This window comes from Phyllobates terribilis, unplaced genomic scaffold, assembly GCF_046119375.1.
Source record: "Phyllobates terribilis strain yellow unplaced genomic scaffold, ASM4611937v1 Scaffold_2__4_contigs__length_985480577, whole genome shotgun sequence".
NCBI classification, from domain to species: Eukaryota; Metazoa; Chordata; class Amphibia; order Anura; family Dendrobatidae; genus Phyllobates; species Phyllobates terribilis.
The window spans coordinates 39151855-39178521 of record NW_027362762.1 but is presented as its reverse complement, the minus strand read 5'-3'; the positions used below and the strand labels follow the sequence as shown (position 1 = coordinate 39178521).

General features: G+C 52.5%; 1 protein-coding gene across 1 annotated transcript in view; it reads left to right on the top strand.

Annotated features, from left to right (window-relative positions):
* The window catches only part of WDR73 (WD repeat domain 73), a 47907-nt gene that overhangs the window by 15687 nt on the left and 5553 nt on the right, over positions 1–26667 (top strand). The window contains exon 4 of the mRNA XM_073661244.1: positions 9610–9698. Coding sequence (XP_073517345.1) covers positions 9610–9698 — 89 coding nt within the window. The remainder of the gene's footprint in view (positions 1–9609; positions 9699–26667) is intronic.

The following is a 26667-nucleotide window of genomic DNA, read 5'->3' as shown; positions in this document are numbered from 1 at the left end:
TACCCAGCTCTCCCAGACTCCTGCATGGCACGTCCCCAGCTGTTCACTCACCATCCAGACAGCAGCAGATGGGTCGTACCCATCTCTCCCAGACTCCTGCATGGCACATCCCCAGCTGTGCACTCACCATCCAGACAGCAGCAGATGGGTCGTACCCATCTCTCCCAGACTCCTGCATGGCACATCCCCAGCTGTGCACTCACCATCCAGACAGCAGCAGATGGGTCGTACCCATCTCTCCCAGACTCCTGCATGGCACATCCCCAACTGTTCACTCACCATCCAGACAGCGGCAGATGGGTCGTACCCAGCTCTCCCAGACTCCTGCATGGCACGTCCCCAGCTGTTCACTCACCATCCAGACAGCGGCAGATGGGTCGTACCCAGCTCTCCCAGACTCCTGCATGGCACATCCCCATCTGTGCGCTCACCATCTAGACAGCAGTAGATGGGTCTTACCCAGCTCTCCCAGACTCCTGCATGGCACATCCCCAGCTGTGCACTCACCATCCAGACAGCAGCAGATGGGTCGTACCCAGCTCTCCCAGACTCCTGCATGGCACATCCCCAGCTGTGCACTCACCATCCAGACAGCAGCAGATGGGTCGTACCCAGCTCTCCCAGACTCCTGCATGGCACGTCCCCAGCTGTTCACTCACCATCCAGACAGCGGCAGATGGGTCGTACCCAGCTCTCCCAGACTCCTGCATGGCACATCCCCATCTGTGCGCTCACCATCTAGACAGCAGTAGATGGGTCTTACCCAGCTCTCCCAGACTCCTGCATGGCACATCCCCAGCTGTGCACTCACCATCCAGACAGCAGCAGATGGGTCGTACCCAGCTCTCCCAGACTCCTGCATGGCACATCCCCAGCTGTGCACTGACCATCCAGACAGCGGCAGATGGGTCGTACCCAGCTCTCCCAGACTCCTGCATGGCACATCCCCAGCTGTGCACTCACCATCTAGACAGCAGCAGATGGGTCGTACCCAGCTCTCCCAGACTCCTGCATGGCACATCCCCAGCTGTGCACTCACCATCTAGACAGCAGCAGATGGGTCGTACCCAGCTCTCCCAGACTCCTGCATGGCACATCCCCCAGCTGTGCACTGACCATCCAGACAGCAGCAGATGGGTCGTACCCATCTCTCCCAGACTCCTGCATGGCACATCCCAGCTGTTCACTGACCATCCAGACAGCAGCAGATGGGTCGTACCCAGCTCTCCCAGACTCCTGCATGGCACATCCCCAGCTGTGCACTCACCATCTAGACAGCAGCAGATGGGTCGTACCCAGCTCTCCTAGACTCCTGCATGGCACATCCCCCAGCTGTGCACTGACCATTCAGACAGCAGCAGATGGGTCATACCCATCTCTCCCAGACTCCTGCATGGCACATCCCAGCTGTGCACTGACCATCCAGACAGCGGCAGATGGGTCGCACCCAGCTCTCCCAGACTCCTGCATGGCACATCCCCCAGCTGTGCACTCACCATCCAGACAGCGGCAGATGGGTCGTACCCAGCTCTCCCAGACTCCTGCATGGCACGTCCCCAGCTGTTCACTCACCATCCAGACAGCAGCAGATGGGTCGTACCCAGCTCTCCCAGACTCCTGCATGGCACATCCCCAGCTGTGCACTCACCATCCAGACAGCAGCAGATGGGTCGTACCCAGCTCTCCCAGACTCCTGCATGGCACATCCCCAGCTGTTCACTCACCATCCAGACAGCGGCAGATGGGTCGTACCCAGCTCTCCCAGACTCCTGCATGGCACGTCCCCAGCTGTTCACTCACCATCCAGACAGCAGCAGATGGGTCGCACCCAGCTCTCCCAGACTCCTGCATGGCACATCCCCAGCTGTGCACTCACCATCCAGACAGCAGCAGATGGGTCGTACCCAGCTCTCCCAGACTCCTGCATGGCACGTCCCCAGCTGTTCACTCACCATCCAGACAGCAGCAGATGGGTCGTACCCATCTCTCCCAGACTCCTGCATGGCACATCCCCAGCTGTGCACTCACCATCCAGACAGCAGCAGATGGGTCGTACCCATCTCTCCCAGACTCCTGCATGGCACATCCCCAGCTGTGCACTCACCATCCAGACAGCAGCAGATGGGTCGTACCCATCTCTCCCAGACTCCTGCATGGCACATCCCCAACTGTTCACTCACCATCCAGACAGCGGCAGATGGGTCGTACCCAGCTCTCCCAGACTCCTGCATGGCACGTCCCCAGCTGTTCACTCACCATCCAGACAGCGGCAGATGGGTCGTACCCAGCTCTCCCAGACTCCTGCATGGCACATCCCCATCTGTGCGCTCACCATCTAGACAGCAGTAGATGGGTCTTACCCAGCTCTCCCAGACTCCTGCATGGCACATCCCCAGCTGTGCACTCACCATCCAGACAGCAGCAGATGGGTCGTACCCAGCTCTCCCAGACTCCTGCATGGCACATCCCCAGCTGTGCACTCACCATCCAGACAGCAGCAGATGGGTCGTACCCAGCTCTCCCAGACTCCTGCATGGCACGTCCCCAGCTGTTCACTCACCATCCAGACAGCGGCAGATGGGTCGTACCCAGCTCTCCCAGACTCCTGCATGGCACATCCCCATCTGTGCGCTCACCATCTAGACAGCAGTAGATGGGTCTTACCCAGCTCTCCCAGACTCCTGCATGGCACATCCCCAGCTGTGCACTCACCATCCAGACAGCAGCAGATGGGTCGTACCCAGCTCTCCCAGACTCCTGCATGGCACATCCCCAGCTGTGCACTGACCATCCAGACAGCGGCATATGGGTCGTACCCAGCTCTCCCAGACTCCTGCATGGCACATCCCCAGCTGTGCACTCACCATCTAGACAGCAGCAGATGGGTCGTACCCAGCTCTCCCAGACTCCTGCATGGCACATCCCCAGCTGTGCACTCACCATCTAGACAGCAGCAGATGGGTCGTACCCAGCTCTCCCAGACTCCTGCATGGCACATCCCCCAGCTGTGCACTGACCATCCAGACAGCAGCAGATGGGTCGTACCCATCTCTCCCAGACTCCTGCATGGCACATCCCAGCTGTTCACTGACCATCCAGACAGCAGCAGATGGGTCGTACCCAGCTCTCCCAGACTCCTGCATGGCACATCCCCAGCTGTGCACTCACCATCTAGACAGCAGCAGATGGGTCGTACCCAGCTCTCCCAGACTCCTGCATGGCACATCCCCCAGCTGTGCACTGACCATTCAGACAGCAGCAGATGGGTCGTACCCATCTCTCCCAGACTCCTGCATGGCACATCCCAGCTGTGCACTGACCATCCAGACAGCGGCAGATGGGTCGTACCCAGCTCTCCCAGACTCCTGCATGGCACATCCCCAGCTGTGCACTCACCATCCAGACAGCAGCAGATGATTCGTACCCAGCTCTCCCAGACTCCTGCATGGCACATCCCCAGCTGTGCACTCACCATCCAGACAGCAGCAGATGATTGGTACCCAGCTCTCCCAGACTCCTGCATGGCACATCCCCAGCTGTGCACTCACCATCCAGACAGCAGCAGATGGGTCGTACCCAGCTCTCCCAGACTCCTGCATGGCACATCCCCCAGCTGTTCACTGACCATCCAGACAGCAGCAGATGGGTCGTACCCAGCTCTCCCAGACTCCTGCATGGCACATCCCCCAGCTGTTCACTGACCATCCAGACAGCGGCAGATGGGTCGTACCCAGCTCTCCCAGACTCCTGCATGGCACATCCCCAGCTGTGCACTCACCATCCAGACAGCAGCAGATGATTCGTACCCAGCTCTCCCAGACTCCTGCATGGCACATCCCCAGCTGTGCACTCACCATCCAGACAGCAGCAGATGATTGGTACCCAGCTCTCCCAGACTCCTGCATGGCACATCCCCAGCTGTGCACTCACCATCCAGACAGCAGTAGATGAGTCTTACCCAGCTCTCCCAGACTCCTGCATGGCACATCCCCAGCTGTGCACTCAGCATCCAGACAGCAGCAGATGGGTCGTACCCAGCTCTCCCAGACTCCTGCATGGCACATCCCCAGCTGTGCACTCACCATCCAGACAGCAGCAGATGGGTCGTACCCAGCTCTCCCAGACTGCTGCATAGCACATCCCCAGCTGTGCACTCACCATCCAGACAGCAGCAGATGGGTCGTACCCAGCTCTCCCAGACTCCTGCATGGCACATCCCAGCTGTTCACTGACCATCCAGACAGCGGCAGATGGGTCGTACCCAGCTCTCCAAGACTCCTGCATGGCACATCCCCAGCTGTGCACTCACCATGTAGACAGCAGCAGATGGGTCGTACCCAGCTCTCCCAGACTCCTGCATGGCACATCCCCAGCTGTGCACTCACCATTTAGACAGCAGCAGATGGGTCGTACCCAGCTCTCCCAGACTCCTGCATGGCACATCCCCAGCTGTGCACTCACCATCCAGACAGCGGCAGATGGGTCGTACCCAGCTCTCCCAGACTCCTGCATGGCACATCCCCAGCTGTCCACTCAACATCTAGACAGCGGCAGATGGGTCGTATCCAGCTCTCCCAGACTCCTGCATGGCACATCCCCCAGCTGTGCACTGACCATCCAGACAGTGGCAGATGGGTCGTACCCAGCTCTCCCAGACTCCTGCATGGCACGTCCCCAGCTGTTCACTGACCATCCAGACAGCAGCAGATGGGTCGTACCCAGCTCTCCCAGACTCCTGCATGGCACATCCCCCAGCTGTGCACTGACCATCCAGACAGCAGCAGATGGGTCGTACCCAGCTCTCCCAGACTCCTGCATGGCACATCCCCCAGCTGTGCACTCACCATCCAGACAGCAGCAGATGGGTAGTATCCAGCTCTCCCAGACTCCTGCATGGCACATCCCCAGCTGTGCACTGACCATCCAGACAGTGGCAGATGGGTCGTACCCAGCTCTCCCAGACTCCTGCATGGCACGTCCCCAGCTGTGCACTCACCATCCAGACAGTGGCAGATGGGTCGTACCCAGCTCTCCTAGACTCCTGCATGGCACATCCCCAGCTGTGCACTCACCATCCAGACAGCAGCAGATGGGTCGTACCCAGCTCTCCCAGACTCCTGCATGGCACATCCCCAGCTGTGCACTCACCATTTAGACAGCAGCAGATGGGTCGTACCCAGCTCTCCCAGACTCCTGCATGGCACATCCCCAGCTGTGCACTCACCATCCAGACAGCAGCAGATGGGTCGTACCCAGCTCTCCCAGACTCCTGCATGGCACATCCCCAGCTGTGCACTCACCATCCAGACAGCGGCAGATGGGTCGTACCCAGCTCTCCCAGACTCCTGCATGGCACATCCCCAGCTGTCCACTCACCATCTAGACAGCGGCAGATGGGTCGTACCCAGCTCTCCCAGACTCCTGCATAGCACGTCCCCAGCTGTTCACTCACCATCCAGACAGTGGCAGATGGGTCGTACCCAGCTCTCCCAGACTCCTGCATGGCACATCCCCCAGCTGTTCACTCACCATCCAGACAGCAGCAGATGGGTCGTACCCAGCTCTCCCAGACTCCTGCATGGCACATCCCCCAGCTGTGCACTCACCATCTAGACAGCAGCAGATGGGTTGTATCCAGCTCTCCCAGACTCCTGCATGGCACATCCCCCAGCTGTGCACTGACCATCCAGACAGCAGCAGATGGGTCGTACCCAGCTCTCCCAGACTCCTGCATGGCACATCCCCAGCTGTGCACTGACCATCCATACAGCAGCAGATGGGTCGTACCAAGCTCTCCCATACTCCTGCATGGCACATCCCCCAGCTGTGCACTCACCATCCAGACAGTGGCAGATGGGTCGTACCCAGCTCTCCCAGACTCCTGCATGGCACATCCCCCATCTGTTCACTCACCATCCAGACAGTGGCAGATGGGTCGTACCCAGCTCTCCCAGACTCCTGCATGGCACATCCCCAGCTGTGCACTGACCATCCAGACAGCAGCAGATGGGTCGTACCCAGCTCTCCCAGACTCCTGCATGGCACATCCCCAGCTGTGCACTGACCATCCAGACAGCAGCAGATGGGTCGTACCCAGCTCTCCCATACTCCTGCATGGCACATCCCCCAGCTGTGCACTGACCATCCAGACAGCAGCAGATGGGTCGTACCCAGCTCTCCCAGACTCCTGCATGGCACGTCCCCCAGCTGTGCACTGACCATCCAGACAGCAGCAGATGGGTCGCACCCAACTCTCCCAGACTCCTGCATGGCACATCCCCAGCTGTGCACTCACCATCCAGACAGCAGTAGATGGGTCGTACCCAGCTCTCCCAGACTCCTGCATGGCACATCCCCAGCTGTGCACTCTCCATCCAGACAGCGGCAGATGGGTCTTACCCAGCTCTCCCAGACTCCTGCATGGCACATCCCCAGCTGTGCACTCACCATCTAGACAGCAGCAGATGGGTCGTACCCAGCTCTCCCAGACTCCTGCATGGCACATCCCCCAGCTGTGCACTGACCATCCAGACAGCGGCAGATGGGTCGCACCCAGCTCTCCCAGACTCCTGCATGGCACATCCCCAGCTGTGCACTCACCATCCAGACAGCGGCAGATGGGTCGTACCCAGCTCTCCCAGACTCCTGCATGGCACATCCCCAGCTGTGCACTCACCATCCAGACAGCGGCAGATGGGTCGCCCCCAGCTCTCCCAGACTCCTGCATGGCACATCCCCAGCTGTGCACTCACCATCCAGACAGCAGTAGATGGGTCGTACCCAGCTCTCCCAGATTCCTGCATGACACATCCCCCAGCTGTGCACTGACCATCCAGACAGCAGCAGATGGGTCGTACCCATCTCTCCCAGACTCCTGCATGGCACATCCCAGCTGTTCACTCACCATCCAGACAGCGGCAGATGGGTCGTACCCAGCTCTCCCAGACTCCTGCATGGCACATCCCCCAGCTGTGCGCTCACCATCTAGACAGCAGTAGATGGGTCTTACCCAGCTCTCCCAGACTCCTGCATGGCACATCCCCAGCTGTACACTCACCATCCAGACAGCAGCAGATGATTCGTACCCAGCTCTCCCAGACTCCTGCATGGCACATCCCCAGCTGTGCACTCACCATCCAGACAGCAGCAGATGGGTCGTACCCAGCTCTCCCAGACTCCTGCATGGCACATCCCCAGCTGTGCACTCACCATCCAGACAGCAGCAGATGGGTCGTACCCAGCTCTCCCAGACTCCTGCATGGCACATCCCCAGCTGTGCACTCACCATCCAGACAGCGGCAGATGGGTCGTACCCAGCTCTCCCAGACTCCTGCATGGCACATCCCCAGCTGTGCACTGACCATCCAGACAGCGGCAGATGGGTCGTACCCAGCTCTCCCAGACTCCTGCATGGCACATCCCCAGCTGTGCACTCACCATCTAGACAGCAGCAGATGGGTCGTACCCAGCTCTCCCAGACTCCTGCATGGCTCATCCCCCAGCTGTGCGCTGACCATCCAGACAGCAGCAGATGGGTCGTACCCATCTCTCCCAGACTCCTGCATGGCACATCCCAGCTGTTCACTGACCATCCAGACAGCAGCAGATGGGTCGTACCCAGCTCTCCCAGACTCCTGCATGGCACATCCCCAGCTGTGCACTCACCATCTAGACAGCAGCAGATGGGTCGTACCCAGCTCTCCCAGACTCCTGCATGGCACATCCCCCAGCTGTGCACTGACCATCCAGACAGCAGCAGATGGGTCGTACCCATCTCTCCCAGACTCCTGCATGGCACATCCCAGCTGTGCACTGACCATCCAGACAGCGGCAGATGGGTCGTACCTAGCTCTCCCAGACTCCTGCGTGGCACATCCCCAGCTGTGCACTCACCATCTAGACAGCAGCAGATGGGTCGTACCCAGCTCTCCCACACTCCTGCATGGCACATCCCAGCTGTTCACTGACCATCCAGACAGCGGCAGATGGGTCGTACCCAGCTCTCCCAGACTCCTGCATGGCACATCCCCAGCTGTGCACTCACCATCTAGACAGCAGCAGATGGGTCGTACCCAGCTCTCCCAGACTCCTGCATGGCACATCCCCCAGCTGTGCACTGACCATCCAGACAGCAGCAGATGGGTCGTACCCATCTCTCCCAGACTCCTGCATGGCACATCCCAGCTGTGCACTGACCATCCAGACAGCGGCAGATGGGTCGTACCCAGCTCTCCCAGACTCCTGCATGGCACATCCCCAGCTGTGCACTCACCATCTAGACAGCAGCAGATGGGTCGTACCCAGCTCTCCCACACTCCTGCATGGCACATCCCAGCTGTTCACTGACCATCCAGACAGCGGCAGATGGGTCGTACCCAGCTCTCCCAGACTCCTGCATGGCACATCCCCAGCTGTTCACTCACCATCTAGACAGCAGTAGATGGGTCTTACCCAGCTCTCCCAGACTCCTGCATGGCACATCCCCAGCTGTGCACTCACCATCCAGACAGCAGCAGATGATTCGTACCCAGCTCTCCCAGACTCCTGCATGGCACATCCCCAGCTGTGCACTCACCATCCAGACAGCAGCAGATGATTGGTACCCAGCTCTCCCAGACTCCTGCATGGCACATCCCCAGCTGTGCACTCTCCATCCAGACAGCAGCAGATGGGTCGTACCCAGCTCTCCCAGACTCCTGCATGGCACATCCCCCAGCTGTGCACTCACCATCTAGACAGCAGTAGATGGGTCTTACCCAGCTCTCCCAGACTCCTGCATGGCACATCCCCCAGCTGTGCACTCTCCATCCAGACAGCGGCAGATGGGTCGTACCCAGCTCTCCCAGACTCCTGCATGGCACATCCCCCAGCTGTGCACTCACCATCTAGACAGCAGTAGATGGGTCTTACCCAGCTCTCCCAGACTCCTGCATGGCACATCCCCAGCTGTGCACTCACCAGCCAGACAGCAGCAGATGATTCGTACCCAGCTCTCCCAGACTCCTGCATGGCACATCCCCAGCTGTGCACTCATCATCCAGACAGCAGCAGATGGGTCGTACCCAGCTCTCCCAGACTCCTGCATGGCACATCCCCAGCTGTTCACTCACCATCCAGACAGCATCAGATGAGTCGTACCCAGCTCTCCCAGACTCCTGCATGGCACATCCCCCAGCTGTGCACTGACCATCCAGACAGCAGCAGATGGGTCGTACCCATCTCTCCCAGACTCCTGCATGGCACATCCCAGCTGTTCACTGACCATCCAGACAGCGGCAGATAGGTAATACCCAGCTCTCCTAGACTCCTGCATGGCACATCCCCAGCTGTGCACTCACCATCTAGACAGCAGCAGATGGGTCGTACCCAGCTCTCCCAGACTCCTGCATGGCACATCCCCCTGTGCACACACAATAAGGCAGAGGGAAGGTGTCCTTGCCTATATGGACCTATAGCTATAGGGGCCATTACTGGAGATGATTTACCAGTCAGGATCCTGAGAAAGCCGCCCCCTGCCCTGTCACAGGCAGAGTTCCCCCTCCGCTATTGTTCTCTGCTGTCTTCCACCTCAGCAATTCACCTGCACTTTGGTCTCCCCCTCCCCACCAGGGCCTGTGTCCAGAGAGGGATCTGAAGGTGCAATATGGAGGATTTTCCCAACATCCCATCTACAGCCTGAGACACGTCCCGGGAACAAGGTAGGAGACGCGCAGCCCTAATAACGGCACCGCCGAGCGCAGCCGCCCCCCGCATTAAAGGGACGGTGCTGTAATGTGGGGAACGGAGGGGATGATTGTATCTCTGCTGCTGTCAGTGACAAGAGGCAGCGGTGTTTACAGCCGCCGAATCTGTATATAAAAACGAGAAACTCCTTAATAAAATATCAGAGAAGTCTCATTCTCTCTCCTCCTGAGCTGATGATTTCAATACATGAAAGAAGCCGATTTCACTGATAAGATATAATACATCATTTCTTATTTTCACCTGTACTATTGATTTATGAAACAAAAGTATATTCCTTCTCCTGTACTGATCCTGAGATACCTCCTGTATTATACCTGTGACGTCACAGCTTCTAATCATAATCAGCCAGACGTCTAGATTTGTTAGGCCATGAGAAATACACTATTGTGTTTGTGTTGACTTGTGAATGTATGTGTTTTTCTTTGGCTGGTCAAGAAGGACATACTAGTACTAGCTATTGAACCTGTTCTACGCCCGGGCGGCGGGCATTTTTATTGGTATATGGTCTCCCATGCTGGTATGTGCTGCCCCCATCCTGGTATTTGTGCTGCCCCCATCCTGTCCCCACCATCCTATCCTGGTATGCATGGCACCCCTCATCCTTATCCTGGTATGCATGGTATCTCTCACCCCCAATCCTGGTATGCATGGCACCCCTCACCCCCAATCCTGGTATGCATGGCACCCCTCACCCCTAATCCTGGTATGCATGGCACCCCTCACCCCCAATCCTGGTATGTGTGGCACCCCTCACCCCCAATCCTGGTATGCGTGGCACCCCTCACCCCCAATCCTGGTATGCTTGGCACCCCCCAATCCTGGTATGCGTGGCCCCCTCACCCCCCAATCCTGGTATGCGTGATCCCCTCACCCCACAATCCTGGTATGCATGGCACCGCTCATCCCCAATCCTGGTATGCGTGGCACCCCTCATCCCCAATCCTGGTATGAATGGCCCCTCATCCCTTTCACGCTGCACACATACAAAAAAATAAACACTTATCCTCACCTTTCTTCTCTGTGTTCCAGCGCTGCTGTGTCCTGTTCTGCCTGAGGCCGGGGGAGCAGTGCGGCGCCTGAGCACTGCGCTGTCCGGTGCCATTTTGCTGAAGACACACTGCAAATGTGCGCATGTGCCGATTCGACACCTCACTCCTGCCCTGGTCTCCGGCGGGAAGAGAGGTGCCGCGGAAACGCTCCTCCCGATAAAGTAAGTATGGCGCCGGAGATCGCGGTATCCGTTCAGTGCCTACGCATACCGCGATCTTCGGCGCCATACACTCCTCTTAGCTGTAACGGCTCCATTCGTGCTTCTTTCTGGAGCCAGACTGCGCAGTGTAAAGAGTCTTCAGACAAAGGGACGCTTGGACGATTATTTTATAGATTTGTATAAACCTGAATGTTGAGTTCTCTTGGGCTGGAAACAATAGTGTTTGTTAAGATGCTAATTGCATATTGTACTAAGCCAGCTAGTTGTTGATTTACAGAGCAGGGGGATACCAACTATGCAAATTGATTATATGCTCAAAAATTAGACCTGAGCTTTGCACCTTTCCCCTTTGACCTGTGAATGATGACCCGAGCCACAGAAAAATATAAAAAGGGTTTTCTATCCTGCTGCAAGGAGAATCAGGGAATAACAGATTCAGAGAGACTCTACAGGACAGTAGTTTGGTAGCATGGCTCCATCCAGAGAGACACAGATTTGGATTCTGCAGAATTCCAGCCTAAGGGTACACGGCTCTGCCTGGAAGGATACAAGTCTGCTCCATTGACCATCAGAGAACCCATATATACATTTGGAGAAACCAGGTTGGGATGATGAAGTCACCTGGTCCCATGGATATGTTGTTTTGGGGTTGCCAGGAAGGACCCACCGGTCATCTGGCCTCATGGAAACTCTCAGAGAAGCCAGGGTAGGACCCTCGGGTCTCCTGGCCTTGTACCTCAGTGGACTGTCAGCTTCCTAAGCTTGCCACTACCTCCTCTCTGTGGGGGTCCGCTAGAAGCAGAGGGGGCACTGGTTGAGGTAGTCGGCCCTGGAAGTCTCCAAAGTCGCAGCTGTTCTATCCCACGTAGACGGAGAGGAAGGGTGAGACTGTGTAATGTTGTGCCATCTTGGGCATTTGCTGGGATTGTTCTGTGTGTTTATTGTCCATTTGGTGGCACAATAAAGTATTGCCACACTGTTTTACCCTCACCCTGTGTTATCTGAGTAGCATTACACCCGCGGAAGACCCCGGGTCTTCACAATACCCCAGAGCTGCACTCACTATTCTGCTGGTGCAGTCACTGTGTACATACATTACATTACTGATCCTGAGTTACATCCTGTATTATACTCCAGAGCTGCACTCACTATTCTGCTGGTGCAGTCACTGTGTACATACATTATATTACTGATCCTGAGTTACCTCCTGTATTATACTCCAGAGCTGCACTCACTATTCAGCTGGTGCATTCACTGTGTACATACATTACATTACTGATCCTGAGTTCCATCCTGTATTATACTCCAGAGCTGCACTCACTATTCTGCTGGTGCAGTCAGTGCGTACATACATTACATTACTGATCCTGAGTTACCTCCTGTATTATACCCCAGAGCTGCACTCACTATTCTGCTGGTGCAGTCAGTGCGTACATACATTACATTACTGATCCTGAGTTACCTCCTGTATTATACCCCAGAGCTGCACTCACTATTCTGCTGGTGCAGTCACTGTGTATATACATTACATTACTGATCCTGAGTTACATCCTGTATTATACTCCAGAGCTGCACTCACTATTCTGCTGGTGCAGTCACTGTGTACATACATTACATTACTGATCCTGAGTTACCTCCTGTACTATACTCCAGAGCTGCACTCACTATTCAGCTGGTGCATTCACTGTGTACATACATTACATTACTGATCCTGAGTTCCATCCTGTATTATACTCCAGAGCTGCACTCACTATTCTGCGGGTGCAGTCACTGTGTACATACATTACATTACTGATCCTGAGTTCCATCCTGTATTATACTCCAGAGCTGCACTCACTATTCTGCGGGTGCAGTCACTGTGTACATACATTACATTACTGATCCTGAGTTACATCCTGTATTATACTCCAGAGCTGCACTCACTATTCTGCTGGTGCAGTCACTGTGTACATACATTACATTACTGATCCTGAGTTACCTCTTGTATTATACCCCAGAGCTGCACTCACTATTCTGCTGGTGCAGTCACTGTGTATATACATTACATTACTGATCCTGAGTTACCTCCTGTATTATACTCCAGAGCTGCACTCACTATTCTGCGGGTGCAGTCACTGTGTACATACATTACATTACTAATCCTGAGTTCCATCCTGTATTATACTCCAGAGCTGCACTCACTATTCTGCAGGTGCAGTCACTGTGTACATACATTACATTACTGATTCTGAGTTACCTCCTGTATTATACTCCAGAGCTGCACTCGCTGTTCTGCTGGTGCAGTCACTGTGTACATACATTACATTACTGATCCTGAGTTACCTCCTGTATTATACCCCAGAGCTGCACTCACTATTCTGCTGGTGCAGTCACTGTGTATATACATTACATTTCTGATCCTGAGTTACCTCCTGTATTATACTCCAGAGCTGCACTCACTATTCTGCGGGTGCAGTCACTGTGTACATACATTACATTACTGATCCTGAGTTCCATCCTGTATTATACTCCAGAGCTGCACTCACTATTCTGCTGGTGCAGTCACTGTGTACATACATTACATTACTGATCCTGAGTTACATCCTGTATTATACTCCAGAGCTGCACTCGCTATTCTGCTGGTGCAGTCACTGTGTACATACATTACATTACTGATCCTGAGTTACCTCCTGTATTATACTCCAGAGCTGCACTCACTATTCTGCTGGTGCAGTCACTGTGTACATACATTACATTACTGATCCTGAGTTACATCCTGTATTATACTCCAGAGCTGCACTCACTATTCTGCTGGTGCAGTCACTGTGTACATACATTACATTACTGATCCTGAGTTACATCCTGTATTATACTCCAGAGCTGCACTCACTATTCTGCTGGTGTAGTCACTGTGTACATACATTACATTACTGATCCTGAGTTACATCCTGTATTATACTCCAGAGCTGCACTCACTATTCTGCTGGTGGAGTCACTGTGTACATACATTACATTACTGATCCTGAGTTACATCCTGTATTATACTCCAGAGCTGCACTCACTATTCTGCTGGTGGAGTCACTGTGTACATACATTACATTACTGATCCTGAGTTACATCCTGTATTATACTCCAGAGCTGCACTCACTATTCTGCTGGTGCAGTCACTGTGTATATACATTACATTACTGATCCTGAGTTACATCCTGTATTATACTCCAGAGCTGCACTCACTATTCTGCTGGTGCAGTCACTGTGTACATACATTACATTACTGATCCTGAGTTACATCCTGTATTATACTCCAGAGCTGCACTCACTATTCTGCTGGTGGAGTCACTGTGTACATACATTACATTACTGATCCTGAGTTACATCCTGTATTATACTCCAGAGCTGCACTCACTATTCTGCTGGTGCAGTCACTGTGTATATACATTACATTACTGATCCTGAGTTACATCCTGTATTATACTCCAGAGCTGCACTCACTATTCTGCTGGTGCAGTCACTGTGTACATACATTACATTACTGATCCTGAGTTACATCCTGTATTATACTCCAGAGCTGCACTCACTATTCTGCTGGTGCAGTCACTGTGTACATACATTATTGATCCTGAGTTACATCCTGTATTATACTCCAGAGCTGCACCCACTATTCTGCTGGTGCAGTCACTGTGTACATACATTACATTACTGATCCTGAGTTACCTCCTGTATTATACTCCAGAGCTGCACTCACTATTCTGCTGGTGCAGTCACTGTGTACATACATTACATTACTGATCCTGAGTTACATCCTGTATTATACTCCAGAGCTGCACTCACTATTCTGCTGGTGCAGTCACTGTGTACATACATTACATTACTGATCCTGAGTTACATCCTGTATTATACTCCAGAGCTGCACTCACTATTCTGCTGGTGCAGTCACTATGTACATACATTACATTACTGATCCTGAGTTACATCCTGTATTATACTCCAGAGCTGCACTCACTATTCTGCTGGTGCAGTCACTGTGTACATACATTACATTACTGATCCTGAGTTACATCCTGTATTATACTCCAGAGCTGCACTCACTATTCTGCTGGTGCAGTCACTGTGTACATACATTACATTACTGATCCTGAGTTACATCCTGTATTATACTCCAGAGCTGCACTCACTATTCTGCTGGTGCAGTCACTGTGTACATACATTACATTACTGATCCTGAGTTACATCCTGTATTATCCTCCAGAGCTGCACTCACTATTCTGCTGGTGCAGTCACTGTGTACATACATTACATTACTGATCCTGAGTTACATCCTGTATTATACTCCAGAGCTGCACTCACTATTCTGCTGGTGCAGTCACTGTGTACATACATTACATTACTGATCCTGAGTTACATCCTGTATTATACTCCAGAGCTGCACTCACTATTCTGCTGGTGCAGTCACTGTGTACATACATTACATTACTGATCCTGAGTTACATCCTGTATTATACTCCAGAGCTGCACTCACTATTCTGCTGGTGCAGTCACTGTGTACATACATTACATTACTGATCCTGAGTTACCTCCTGTATTATACTCTGGAGCTGCACTCACTATTCTGCTGGTGCAGTCACTGTGTACATACATTACATTACTGATCCTGAGTTACATCCTGTATGATACTCCAGAGCTGCACTCACTATTCTGCTGGTGCAGTCACTGTGTACATACATTACATTACTGATCCTGAGTTACCTCCTGTATTATACTCTGGAGCTGCACTCACTATTCTGCTGGTGCAGTCACTGTGTACATACATTACATTACTGATCCTGTACTGATCCTGAGTTACATCCTGTATGATACTCCAGAGCTGCACTCACTATTCTGCTGGTGCAGTCACTGTGTACATACATTACATTACTGATCCTGAGTTACCTCCTGTATTATACTCCAGAGCAGCACTCACTATTCTGCTGGTGCAGTCACTGTGTACATACATTACTGATCCTGAGTTACATCCTGTAGATCTTTTATTATAAAAATGAAAAACATAACAATAATAATAACAGAAACATAAGAAAATTAATAACCAGAAAATAAACAATGTAATGAACTGGTCCAGCCGCTCCCTCTCTCCTCACACACATATTATACATATATACACAATAATAACTACCTACACCATGACATCTGGTCCGGTTACCAAACAAATAATAACAATATAATAAACAATAACCGACAAATTATATACAAACTAATATATACATTCTTTTTTTTTTTTTTTTTTTTTAATAAATAAAATAAATGCTAACTATACAAATATATACAAGACAAAACAAAACCCCCCACACTCGAGCCCACCAGTACCTCCCCGGCACTGACCTGAGAGCTGGTCCTGCGCCTCATGCCTCAGTCCATGTCCAACGTCCATAGGCCAGATCAGGCAGTGCCAGTTTTTCACCCAAATAACCAGTGTCCCACAAGATGAACCCACCTCCCCCCTTTTCCCTCCACCCAACCTAACACCTACACCCAAACCCATATATACAATATATACAGAAACAAACAATACAATAACCACAACTGACAAAGCCCAAGTTCGGCGCCTGCAGCCCTACATCACTGTCTACTGATCAATAAAACAAAAATCTATGGTGTCAGCAGCAGCCCACCACCAGGAGAGGAGATGACCAGACTAGGGCACACTAAAAGAAAAGCCCCTCCAGAGGAGAGCGGCCCTCCGTGTACCCAGTCTCTCATACTCCAGAGAACGCACCTTCACCAGGTCACCGAGTATGGTCCTAAACACATCATCCACTGGGAGGATTTTCCGCTGCGTCGATACTAAGCACCGTGCGTTCCACGTGTGATACCTAACCACTGCGCTAACTAGAAATAAGGTGCAGCGGTCCCGACCACCCAGGTCCCCGAATGCTCCATAAGCCCATTCCGCATAAGAGAGACCGGCCAGCCGGGGCCAGCCAATGGAGGCGCCCACCCTGTTGTACACCTCTGTGTTAAAGGCACAACGAAGCAGGAAGTGGTCCATGCTTTCAAGCATGGTACCACAATGCTCCCGAGGACAGTTCCTGTCCTCAGAGCTCCTACACTTCAGATTGTCCCTCACACACAGTTTCCCATGGAAGCAGCGCCAAGCCAAGTCCCAAACCTTCGAGGGGATCCTGATAGAATTCAAAAGATGCAGACCCACCCCAAGATCCCGACTTGGGCAATCCCTGAGCGCCAGAGGCCTCTGAAAATGGGTCAACAGAACCCTTTTGTCAAGGAGCTTCCTTGGCAGAGTCCTGACCTCCCACATTCCCAGACCCCACCGGCGAATTACCTTCAGAACCACGGTAGCGTAAGCCGGGAGATGTCCATGCGGTGTGCGGAGATCCTTCACTTGCCCTCCTGTCTCCCATTCCTGGAAGAAAGGCTGAAACCATCCCTTACAGGAGAATACCCACGGAGGAGCCCTCTCTTTCCAGAGGTTTGCAATATTGATCTTAATGAAGGTATTCACAAGGAATGCCACAGGGTTGACCATACCCAACCCTCCTAGTCTCCTCGTACGATAAGTAACCTCCCTCTTGACCAGGTTCAGTCTATTCCCCCATAACAGTTGAAAGAACAAACTGTAGACCCGAGTCCAGAGAGGCTCTGGCAAGATGCACACACTGCCCAGATAGATCAGCAAAGGGAGCAGGTAAGTTTTGATCAGGTTTACCCTTTCCCTTAGGGTCAAAGACCAACCCTTCCATTGGTTCACCTTCTGAGTGGCGATCTCTAGCCTGCTGTCCCAATTTTGTTTGGGGTAATCCCCCTGGCCAAATTCGATGCCAAGAACTTTTGCAGAGACTTTGGGTTCTGGAAGGGTGTCCGGGAGATCAAAACCAGGATCTCCTCCTCCCAGCCAGAGACTCTCACACTTATCCCGGTTGATCTTAGACCCAGATGCCTCCGAGTAGCGATTTACCTCTGACATCAGCCATTCTGCCTCCCCATCAGAGGAAACAAAAGCGGTGACGTCATCGGCATACGCCACCACTCTCAGAGTGGCTTCCGGTGCTGCCCGGTCCATCCCGATCCCAGCCAACGGTCCACGCTCCACCCTCCTAAGAAGCGGGTCAATCGAAAACGCGTACAGTAGCGGGCTCAAGGGACAACCCTGGCGAACACCACACCCAACCTCAAAAGAGCTGCCAATCCAACCGTTCACAAGCGGGAAACTCTCTGCCTCAGCGTACAAGGTCTTAAGCCAATCAACAAACCCCCCCGGCAGGCCATACCTCAGAAGGACAGACCAGAGGTACTCATGATTAACCCGATCAAACGCTTTCGCCTGGTCCAATGACAGCATGTACCCCTTCCAGTGACCAGCCCTACCCTGCTCCACCGCCTCAAGGACACAGAGTACAGCACTAATTGTACTGCGGCCTGGAACAGAGCAATGCTGGGCCCCCGAAAGGAGCTGGGGTGCAAATTTCACCAGCCGATTAAACAGCACCTTTGCCAAAACCTTCCTGTCTGCATTGAGAAGCGCTATAGGACGCCAATTCTCAATGCAAGATGGGTCCTTACCCTTTGACAAGATGATCAGGGCAGACCTCCTCATTGACTTTGGCAGAGTGCCCGAGGAAAGACACTCATTGAATACCTCAGTCAAGAGGGGAACCAAGGCGTCCTTAAAGGTCTTATAGAATTCAGATGTTAAGCCATCTGGACCGGGAGATTTCTTTAGGGCAAGCCCTTCAATCGCCAACTTAACTTCCTCTTCCTTGATCATCTCTGTCAAAACACCAAGAGAGGGGTCTACCCCTGGTTCGGGGACGGCTTCAGCCAGAAAAGCCGACATCTCATCCCAATCCAGATCCCTCTTCCCCAAGAGGTGCGAGTAGAAGGATCTGACGACCTCCAGGATCCCTGATCTGGATCTTTTCAGGGACCCCGCAGTGTCAACCAGTCCTGTAACAACTTTACTATTCACTGACATCTTGCAGTTTCTGTAAGGGTCGGGCGAGCGGTACTTCCCGTAATCCGTCTCAAGAACCAAAGATGCGTGTCTATCATACTGACACCTCATTAGCAAAGATTTCACTCTGGAGATCTCCTCGCGGCTACCTCCAGTTGAGACAAGATGCTCGAGTTTCCTCCTCAGGCCCTGATACAGGCGATACCTGTCCAGGCTCCTGAGGCTCGAGAGCTGGCGGAAGAATCTCGCCACCCTTTTCTTAAACATCTCCCACCACTCTGACTTACTACTACAAAGATCCAGTAAGGGTACCTGGCTCTGAAGAAAATCCTCAAAGGACTGTCTTATCTCCGCTTCTTCCAAGAGAGACGAATTGAGCCTCCAAAAGCCTCTTCCCATCCGGGGGGTCTCTGTAACATTCAGGGAAAACAAAATCAAACAGTGATCGGAGAACTCCACCTCAACAACAGATACTGCTGAAGAGACGGCTTCCTCCTTTAAATAAAACCTGTCTATCCTGGACCTACAGTTACCTCTATGATAGGTGAACCCCTTGTGGCCTGGGGTGTGCCGGATGTGGACATCCACCAGGCGAGCCTCACTAGCTATACTATTAAGGGCGACGTTATCATAAGTCAGCTTGTCTCTGGAACCTCCTCTATCCCGGGGCCTCGTGACAGTGTTGAAGTCCCCTCCAAAGACGACCTGCCGACTCGTAAAAAGGTAGGGCTTGATCCTCGTAAAGAGACACTTCCAGTCCCACTTAGATTGGGGACCATAAATGTTAATGATCCGAAGCTCCTGTCCCTTCATGAGGACATCTAATATCAGGCACCTCCCCATTTCTAACTCAATAACCCGTCGGCATTCTACCGGTGCGGTAAAAAGGACCGCCACTCCGCTATACGGCTCGGCCGCAAGAGACCAATAGGAGGGCCCGAGTCTCCACTCCCTCTTAGCTATAAACACCTCTGCCATATTTGGCAGCCTGGTCTCTTGCAAAAAGAAAATGTCAGCTTCAACCCGGCTGAGAAAATCAAAGGCCGCAAATCTAGCCATATTTGACTTAATGCTGGCAACATTAATGGACGCCAGCGTCAACGGAGTGGGTACCGCCATCATTGGTGATTAAGTTAGACGGCTTTCCTCTTCCCACTCCCCTTATCCTCTGTCTCAGAGGAGGAATCCTTCCCCCTCTTTAATGACACAGAGGTGTCCATTTCAGCATTTTTCCTTCTTTTTTCGTCCTCGTCTCCGGACTCTGGGCCAGTCCCTCCCCCCAAGGACCTTGCATCCCCAGGAGAAGGAGACTCAGCGCCCCCTGTAAGCTCCGCCGAAGCCGGAACCTCACCCTCAGCCTCATCCTCAGAGGAAGAGATGTTATCAAGGGCTTGGAACCGGTTAGAAAGACCAACCAGAGGGGAGTCAGTTTTACCTTCCTTAGGTACCTTGGTCAAAGCGGGAGAAGATGTTTTATCTCCCTTCTTTTTCTTCTTTTTGGTGCCGAGCTTACGCTTGTTCTCTAGCCACCGCTTATTATCCTCATCCATACTTTCATAATGGGAGGATTCTGAAGCAGAGGCAGTTTCCTCCCTGTGGATCCTCCTGACCTCCTCATCCAACTCATCATCCCTCGGGGCCTCAGCAGCAACACTGGCATCCAGGACAGGGGCTGCCCCGGTAGCCCGGGGCTCGCCCCACTCCCTCTCCTGTCTGCGCTTGTCTAGACCCCTCAGCTGGGCAGGCGTCTTTTTATTGCTTTTCTTCCCTGGCCCCTCAGCTCCCCCACCCCTGCTAGTCCCCTCCCCAGCAGAATCGGCCTCACGGCTTACTCCCACCGGGGTCTCGACTGCATTAGCAAAGGAGCGAGGACAACGGCTGAATGGGTGACCTAACTCACCACACAGGTGGCACCTAATCTCCACACAAGAGGCGGCAAGATGGCCGACACCCCCACACAACGCGCATTTCTTCACGGTGCAGTTTGCACTGAAGTGTGTGGGGTCGCCGCACCTGTGACAGAGCTTCGGTTGCCCCTGGTAGAAGACCAGGATACGATCCCTACCCAGGAAGGCAGACGATGGAATGTGGGCAACCGTACCACCTGAACGCTTAAGTTTTACCATAAACGTCCAGGCCCCTGACCAGATACCAAACTCGTCGCGGTTTTTCTTTGGCATCTCCACCACCTCTCCATACCGACCAAGCCACGTCATGATGTCATAGCAAGAAAGCGACTCATTACGAGTCATCACGGTCACTTTCTTGATCTGGTTTTGGCGAGACACTGCCTGAACGGCAAAGTCTCGCCAGCCGGGCTCATTTTTTGCCAACTCATAATTCGCCCAGAAGAGCTCAAGCCCCTCCGGCCGAACAAAGCTGACATCAAACTCAGGCGTGGAATAGGGATGTATCAAAGCGTAGATGTCAATCGCCTTGAAGCCCATCCTCAGCAGGAGCTCCACAACTTTAGACCTTGGCAGACATGCATCACTGCCCCTCCACCGAAGACGGACCACATTCCTACGCACACTGCCTGGCCCGGCTGTTGGGAGGGACCACACTGTATCTCCCCCTTTTTGCCCTCGGAAGGCCCCGAGGCCATGCCTCTCTATCCAGAAGGATAGATCAACCTCTCGACCCTCTACCATTAGTGATCTCTCCCCCTTCTTTAGAGCCTCCAGAAGGCGCCGTTGCAACATGCCGTCCCCAAAGCCCGGAGACGAGGAGGATGCCCTATTTGCCCCGGAGGTGACACTGGCATAACTCTGGACAGGTGTTGCCACCCCCGGGGGGGCAACCGGACCAGTGACCACATCAGCCCCAACAGTATCACCATTACCCACCTCCATCTCACCCTCCACCAAACCAGCAACCACACCACTAGACAATGAATTATCCTCATTCACCTCCACCACCACATTCATTCCTGCTGGACCAGTAACAATGGTGGATGACCTTTTGACCTCCACATCAGGCACAAGGGGCTCAGTCACCTCCATAGAACTGGAGGCGACCTCACTCCCGGTCTTATGTGTGCCCTCCACATCATCGGTCGGTAATTTCCGCTGTTTGGCATTTGGTATAATGTGCCGCTGATCTTTAGATGCTGTTAGGCGCCGCTGATCTTTAGCATCAGGATCTTCCGGACCAGCGACGCCAACACAAAATAGCACTTTCGTGGGAGGACCGGAACGCTCAGCCCCGACAGCCCCCTCACACTGCCGTCGCTTCTCAACAAAGTGATCAGCGGCAACAGTATTCAGAGGTGCCGAGGCTACCGGAGCTGCCCCCGACACCGGGCTGCTCCCCCCTCCCACTGAGGAGCGCACCACAGCATCGTGGCCTGATGGAACGCCCGCCGCCGGGCCGCCCTCACTGTCCAGCCTCTCGGCTGATGCACCTCCTGCTGCGTCCCCGCTACTACAAGCAGAGACGGAGCTCTGCGCCTCACTACCGCGCTCTGTAATCTCCCCGCGCCTTTGCACCGGATCCACAGCAGAACCCGGGCTGGGCTGGGCAACGGGGCTTATACAGCGAGCTGAGCCTGCCGCCGACTCAGGGGGTACAGGGAGAGGGGCATATATACGTATCTTACCGCTTCCTGCAGCTTTGGCTTGGTCTTCTTTGCCTTTTTGTGGCCCCCAGGTGCCTCTTCTGGTAGATCGTCACCAAGATGGAAGTTTTGGAGGCACACTGGGGACTCCAGGAGCTTAATCTCCGCCATTAGCGCCCCTCCCTGGCCGCTGCTGTCACTGTCCTCCCCAGAGCCGGCAGAACTGCGACCGGATGTCACTGTCACCTGTCCTGCAGGGAGCTCGCTGCACGTGGCCTGCGGGTGACTTTGCAGGCTGCCAGGTGGGGCTTCCTGCTGGTCATCATCACTCTCATCATCCACCTAGCTCTCAGGCTGCAGCCCCATCTGCCTTTGCTCTCTGGTATCAGCCATTTCTCTAAAGCGGTCTTCATTTATTAGTTTTTCTTTGAAATGACCACTCTGCTCCCTGATGTCAGCTTTCCTCAGTTCCAGCAGGTGAATCTCGCTGGTCAGTCGCTTTACCTCGGCCTGGAGTTTAGCCTTCCTTGGTTTGGAGGCCCCCGCAGCTTTGGCGCTTGTGCAGCGCAGCTCCTCCCGGAGCCTCCTGATGAGCTTACTGGCATCTTCATACTCACGGAGGTGGATCATGACCCGGGAGGCATAGGTGGACACAGACTCCCGGAGTCCCTGCAGCGCCCACCCCCCCTCAGGGAGGTCGGCCTCACCTCCGTGAGCACTCAGCTTTCCTCCGGAAGGAGCGCCATCTTGCACGCCGCTGTCAGGCTTTTCCTCCATGCTGGAAGCCTTGCGGCTTCTGGGGGTCTCCACAATCCCGGGGGGAGTAGGAGCCACATTGCTGCGACTCCTGGTGCAGCGTCTCACCCCCGAGTCCTCTGATGTGCAGGCCGGTTGCTGGTTTCTTCTGCCCCCCGCCGGCCTGGTTCGGGAAGCAGAAGCCTGGGACTTGGCTCCATCACTCATCCCAGAAACCCGCTCCCTCCCTGGGTAAGAGAGAGCAGGTCCCCAGGTGGAGAGGTGTTGGTTTCTCAGAGATCAGGAGCTCACAGCAGGATCTGTAGCCACCACACCCGTAATCACCACACTGACTAGCAGCTGATCAGAGCTGCACCCAGTATGCTGCTGGTGGAGTCACTGTGCACATACATTACATTACTGATCCTGAGTTACATCCTGTATTATACTCCAGAGCTGCACTCACTATTCTGCTGGTGCAGTCACTGTGTACATATATTACATTACTGATCCTGAGTTACATCCTGTATTATACCCCAGAGCTGCACTCACTATTCTGCTGGTGCAGTCACTGTGTACATATATTACATTACTGGTCCTGAGTTACATCCTGTATTATACCCCAGAGCTGCACTCACTATTCTGCTGGTGCAGTCACGGTGTACATACATTACATTACTGATCCTGAGTTACATCCTGTATTATACCCCAGAGCTGCACTCACTATTCTGCTGGTGCAGTCACTGTGTACATACATTACATTACTGATCCTGAGTTACATCCGGTATTATACTCCAGATCTGCACTCACTATTCTGCTGGTGCAGTCACTGTTTATATACATTACATTACTGATCCTGAGTTACATCCTGTATTATACTCCAGAGCTGCACTCACTATTCTGCTGGTGGAGTCACTGTGTACATACATTACATTACTGATCCTGTACTGATCCTGAGTTACATCTTGTATTATACTCCAGAGCTGCACTCACTATTCTGCTGGTGCAGTCACTGTGTACATACATTACATTACTGATCCTGAGTTACATCCGGTATTATACTCCAGAGCTGCACTCACTATTCTGCTGGTGCAGTCACTGTGTACATACATTACATTACTGATCCTGAGTTACATCCGGTATTATACTCCAGAGCTGCACTCACTATTCTGCTGGTGCAGTCACTGTGTACATACATTACATTACTGATCCTGAGTTACATCCTGTACTATACTCCAGAGCTGCACTCACTATTCTGCTGGTGCAGTCACTGTGTACATACATTATATTACTGATCCTGAGTTACATCCTGTATTATACTCCAGAGCTGCACTCACTATTCTGCTGGTGCAGTCACTGTGTACATACATTATATTACTGATCCTGAGTTACATCCTGTATTATACTCCAGAGCTGCACTCACTATTCTGCTGGTGCAGTCACTCTGTACATACATTACATTACTGATCCTGAGTTGCATCTTGTATTATACTCCAGAGCTGCGCTCACTATTATGCTGGTGGAGTCACAGTGTACATACATTACATTACTGATCCTGAGTTACATCCTGTATTATACTCCAGAGCTGCACTCACTAGTCTGCTGGTGCAGTCACTGTGTACATACATTACATTACTGATCCTGAGTTACATCCTGTATTATACTCCAGAGCTGCACTCACTATTCTGCTGGTGCAGTCACTGTGTACATACATTACATTACTGATCCTGAGTTACATCCTGTATTATACTCCAGAGCTGCACTCACTATTCTGCTGGTGCAGTCACTGTGTACATACATTACATTACTGATCCTGAGTTACATCCTGTATTATACTCCAGAGCAGCACTCACTATTCTGCTGGTGCAATCACTGTGTACATACATTACATTACTGATCCTGAGTTACATCCTGTATTATACTCCAGAGCTGCACTCACTATTCTGCTGGTGCAGTCACTGTGTACATACATTACATTACTGATCCTGAGTTACATCCTGTATTATACTCCAGAGCTGCACTCACTATTCTGCTGGTGGAGTCACTGTGTACATACATTACATTACTGATCCTGAGTTACATCCTGTATTATACTCCAGAGCTGCACTCACTATTCTGCTGGTGCAGTCACTGTGTATATACATTACATTACTGATCCTGAGTTACATCCTGTATTATACTCCAGAGCTGCACTCACTATTCTGCTGGTGCAGTCACTGTGTACATACATTACATTACTGATCCTGAGTTACATCCTGTATTATACTTCAGAACTGCACTCACTATTCTGCTGGTGCAGTCACTGTGTATATACATTACATTACTGATCCTGAGTTACATCCTGTATTATACCCCAGAGCTGCACTCACTATTCTGCTGGTGCAGTCACTGTGTACATACATTACATTACTGATCCTGAGTTACATCCTGTATTATACTCCAGAGCTGCACTCACTATTCTGCTGGTGCAGTCACTGTGTACATACATTACATTACTGATCCTGAGTTACATCCTGTATTATACTTCAGAACTGCACTCACTATTCTGCTGGTGCAGTCACTGTGTACATACATTACATTACTGATCCTGAGTTACATCCTGTATTATACTCCAGAGCTGCACTCACTATTCTGCTGGTGCAGTCACTGTGTATATACATTACATTACTGATCCTGAGTTACATCCTGTATTATACCCCAGAGCTGCACTCACTATTCTGCTGGTGCAGGCACTGTGTACATACATAATATTATCAGTAGTTGCTCGGCTCCTATATGTCCTGTGATGTCTCTGTATAGATGATGGGAGTTGTTGTACTTGTCAGCCTGCACTTTATTCTCTGCACTGCAGTATTATACACTCCTCCGGGGGGCGTCGCTGTCAGCTGCTCGGTGTCTTACACTGTTGTGTTCCTCTCCTCCGCTGTTTGGGTGCGGACTGGACTCCCCCAGTATCTGACTATCTGCACAGGAACCAGCAGTGATCCCCCCCTCTGCCCTTCCTGTTATGTTCAGTCCTGGTTCCTTTCTCCCTGCTGATTACTGAGGTTATAAAGTCACTGACTGACACCAGCGAGCGGAGAATAGGAATAAAGAGATTGTACTAATAGGGGTCGTATTATAGTGTTTACAGTGCCTTGAAAAAGTCTTCACACCCCGTGAACTTTTTCACATTTTTCCCGTTACACCCACAAACTCAAATGTATTTTATTGGGATTTTCTGTGACACAAAGTAACGAGTATTAGTGACGTGTGAAGGAAATGATACAAGGTTTATTATTATTTTATAAATATAAATCTGAACATTGTACCGTGCATTAGTATTCAGCCCCGGAGTCAGTAGTTTGTAGGACCACCTCTCGCTGCAGTTACTGCTGCAGTCTTTTGGGGTCTGTCTCTCCATCTTTCTCTGCAGTCTTTTGGGGTCTGTCTCTCCAGCTTTCTCTGCCCTCTTTTGGGGTCTGTCTCTCCAGCTTT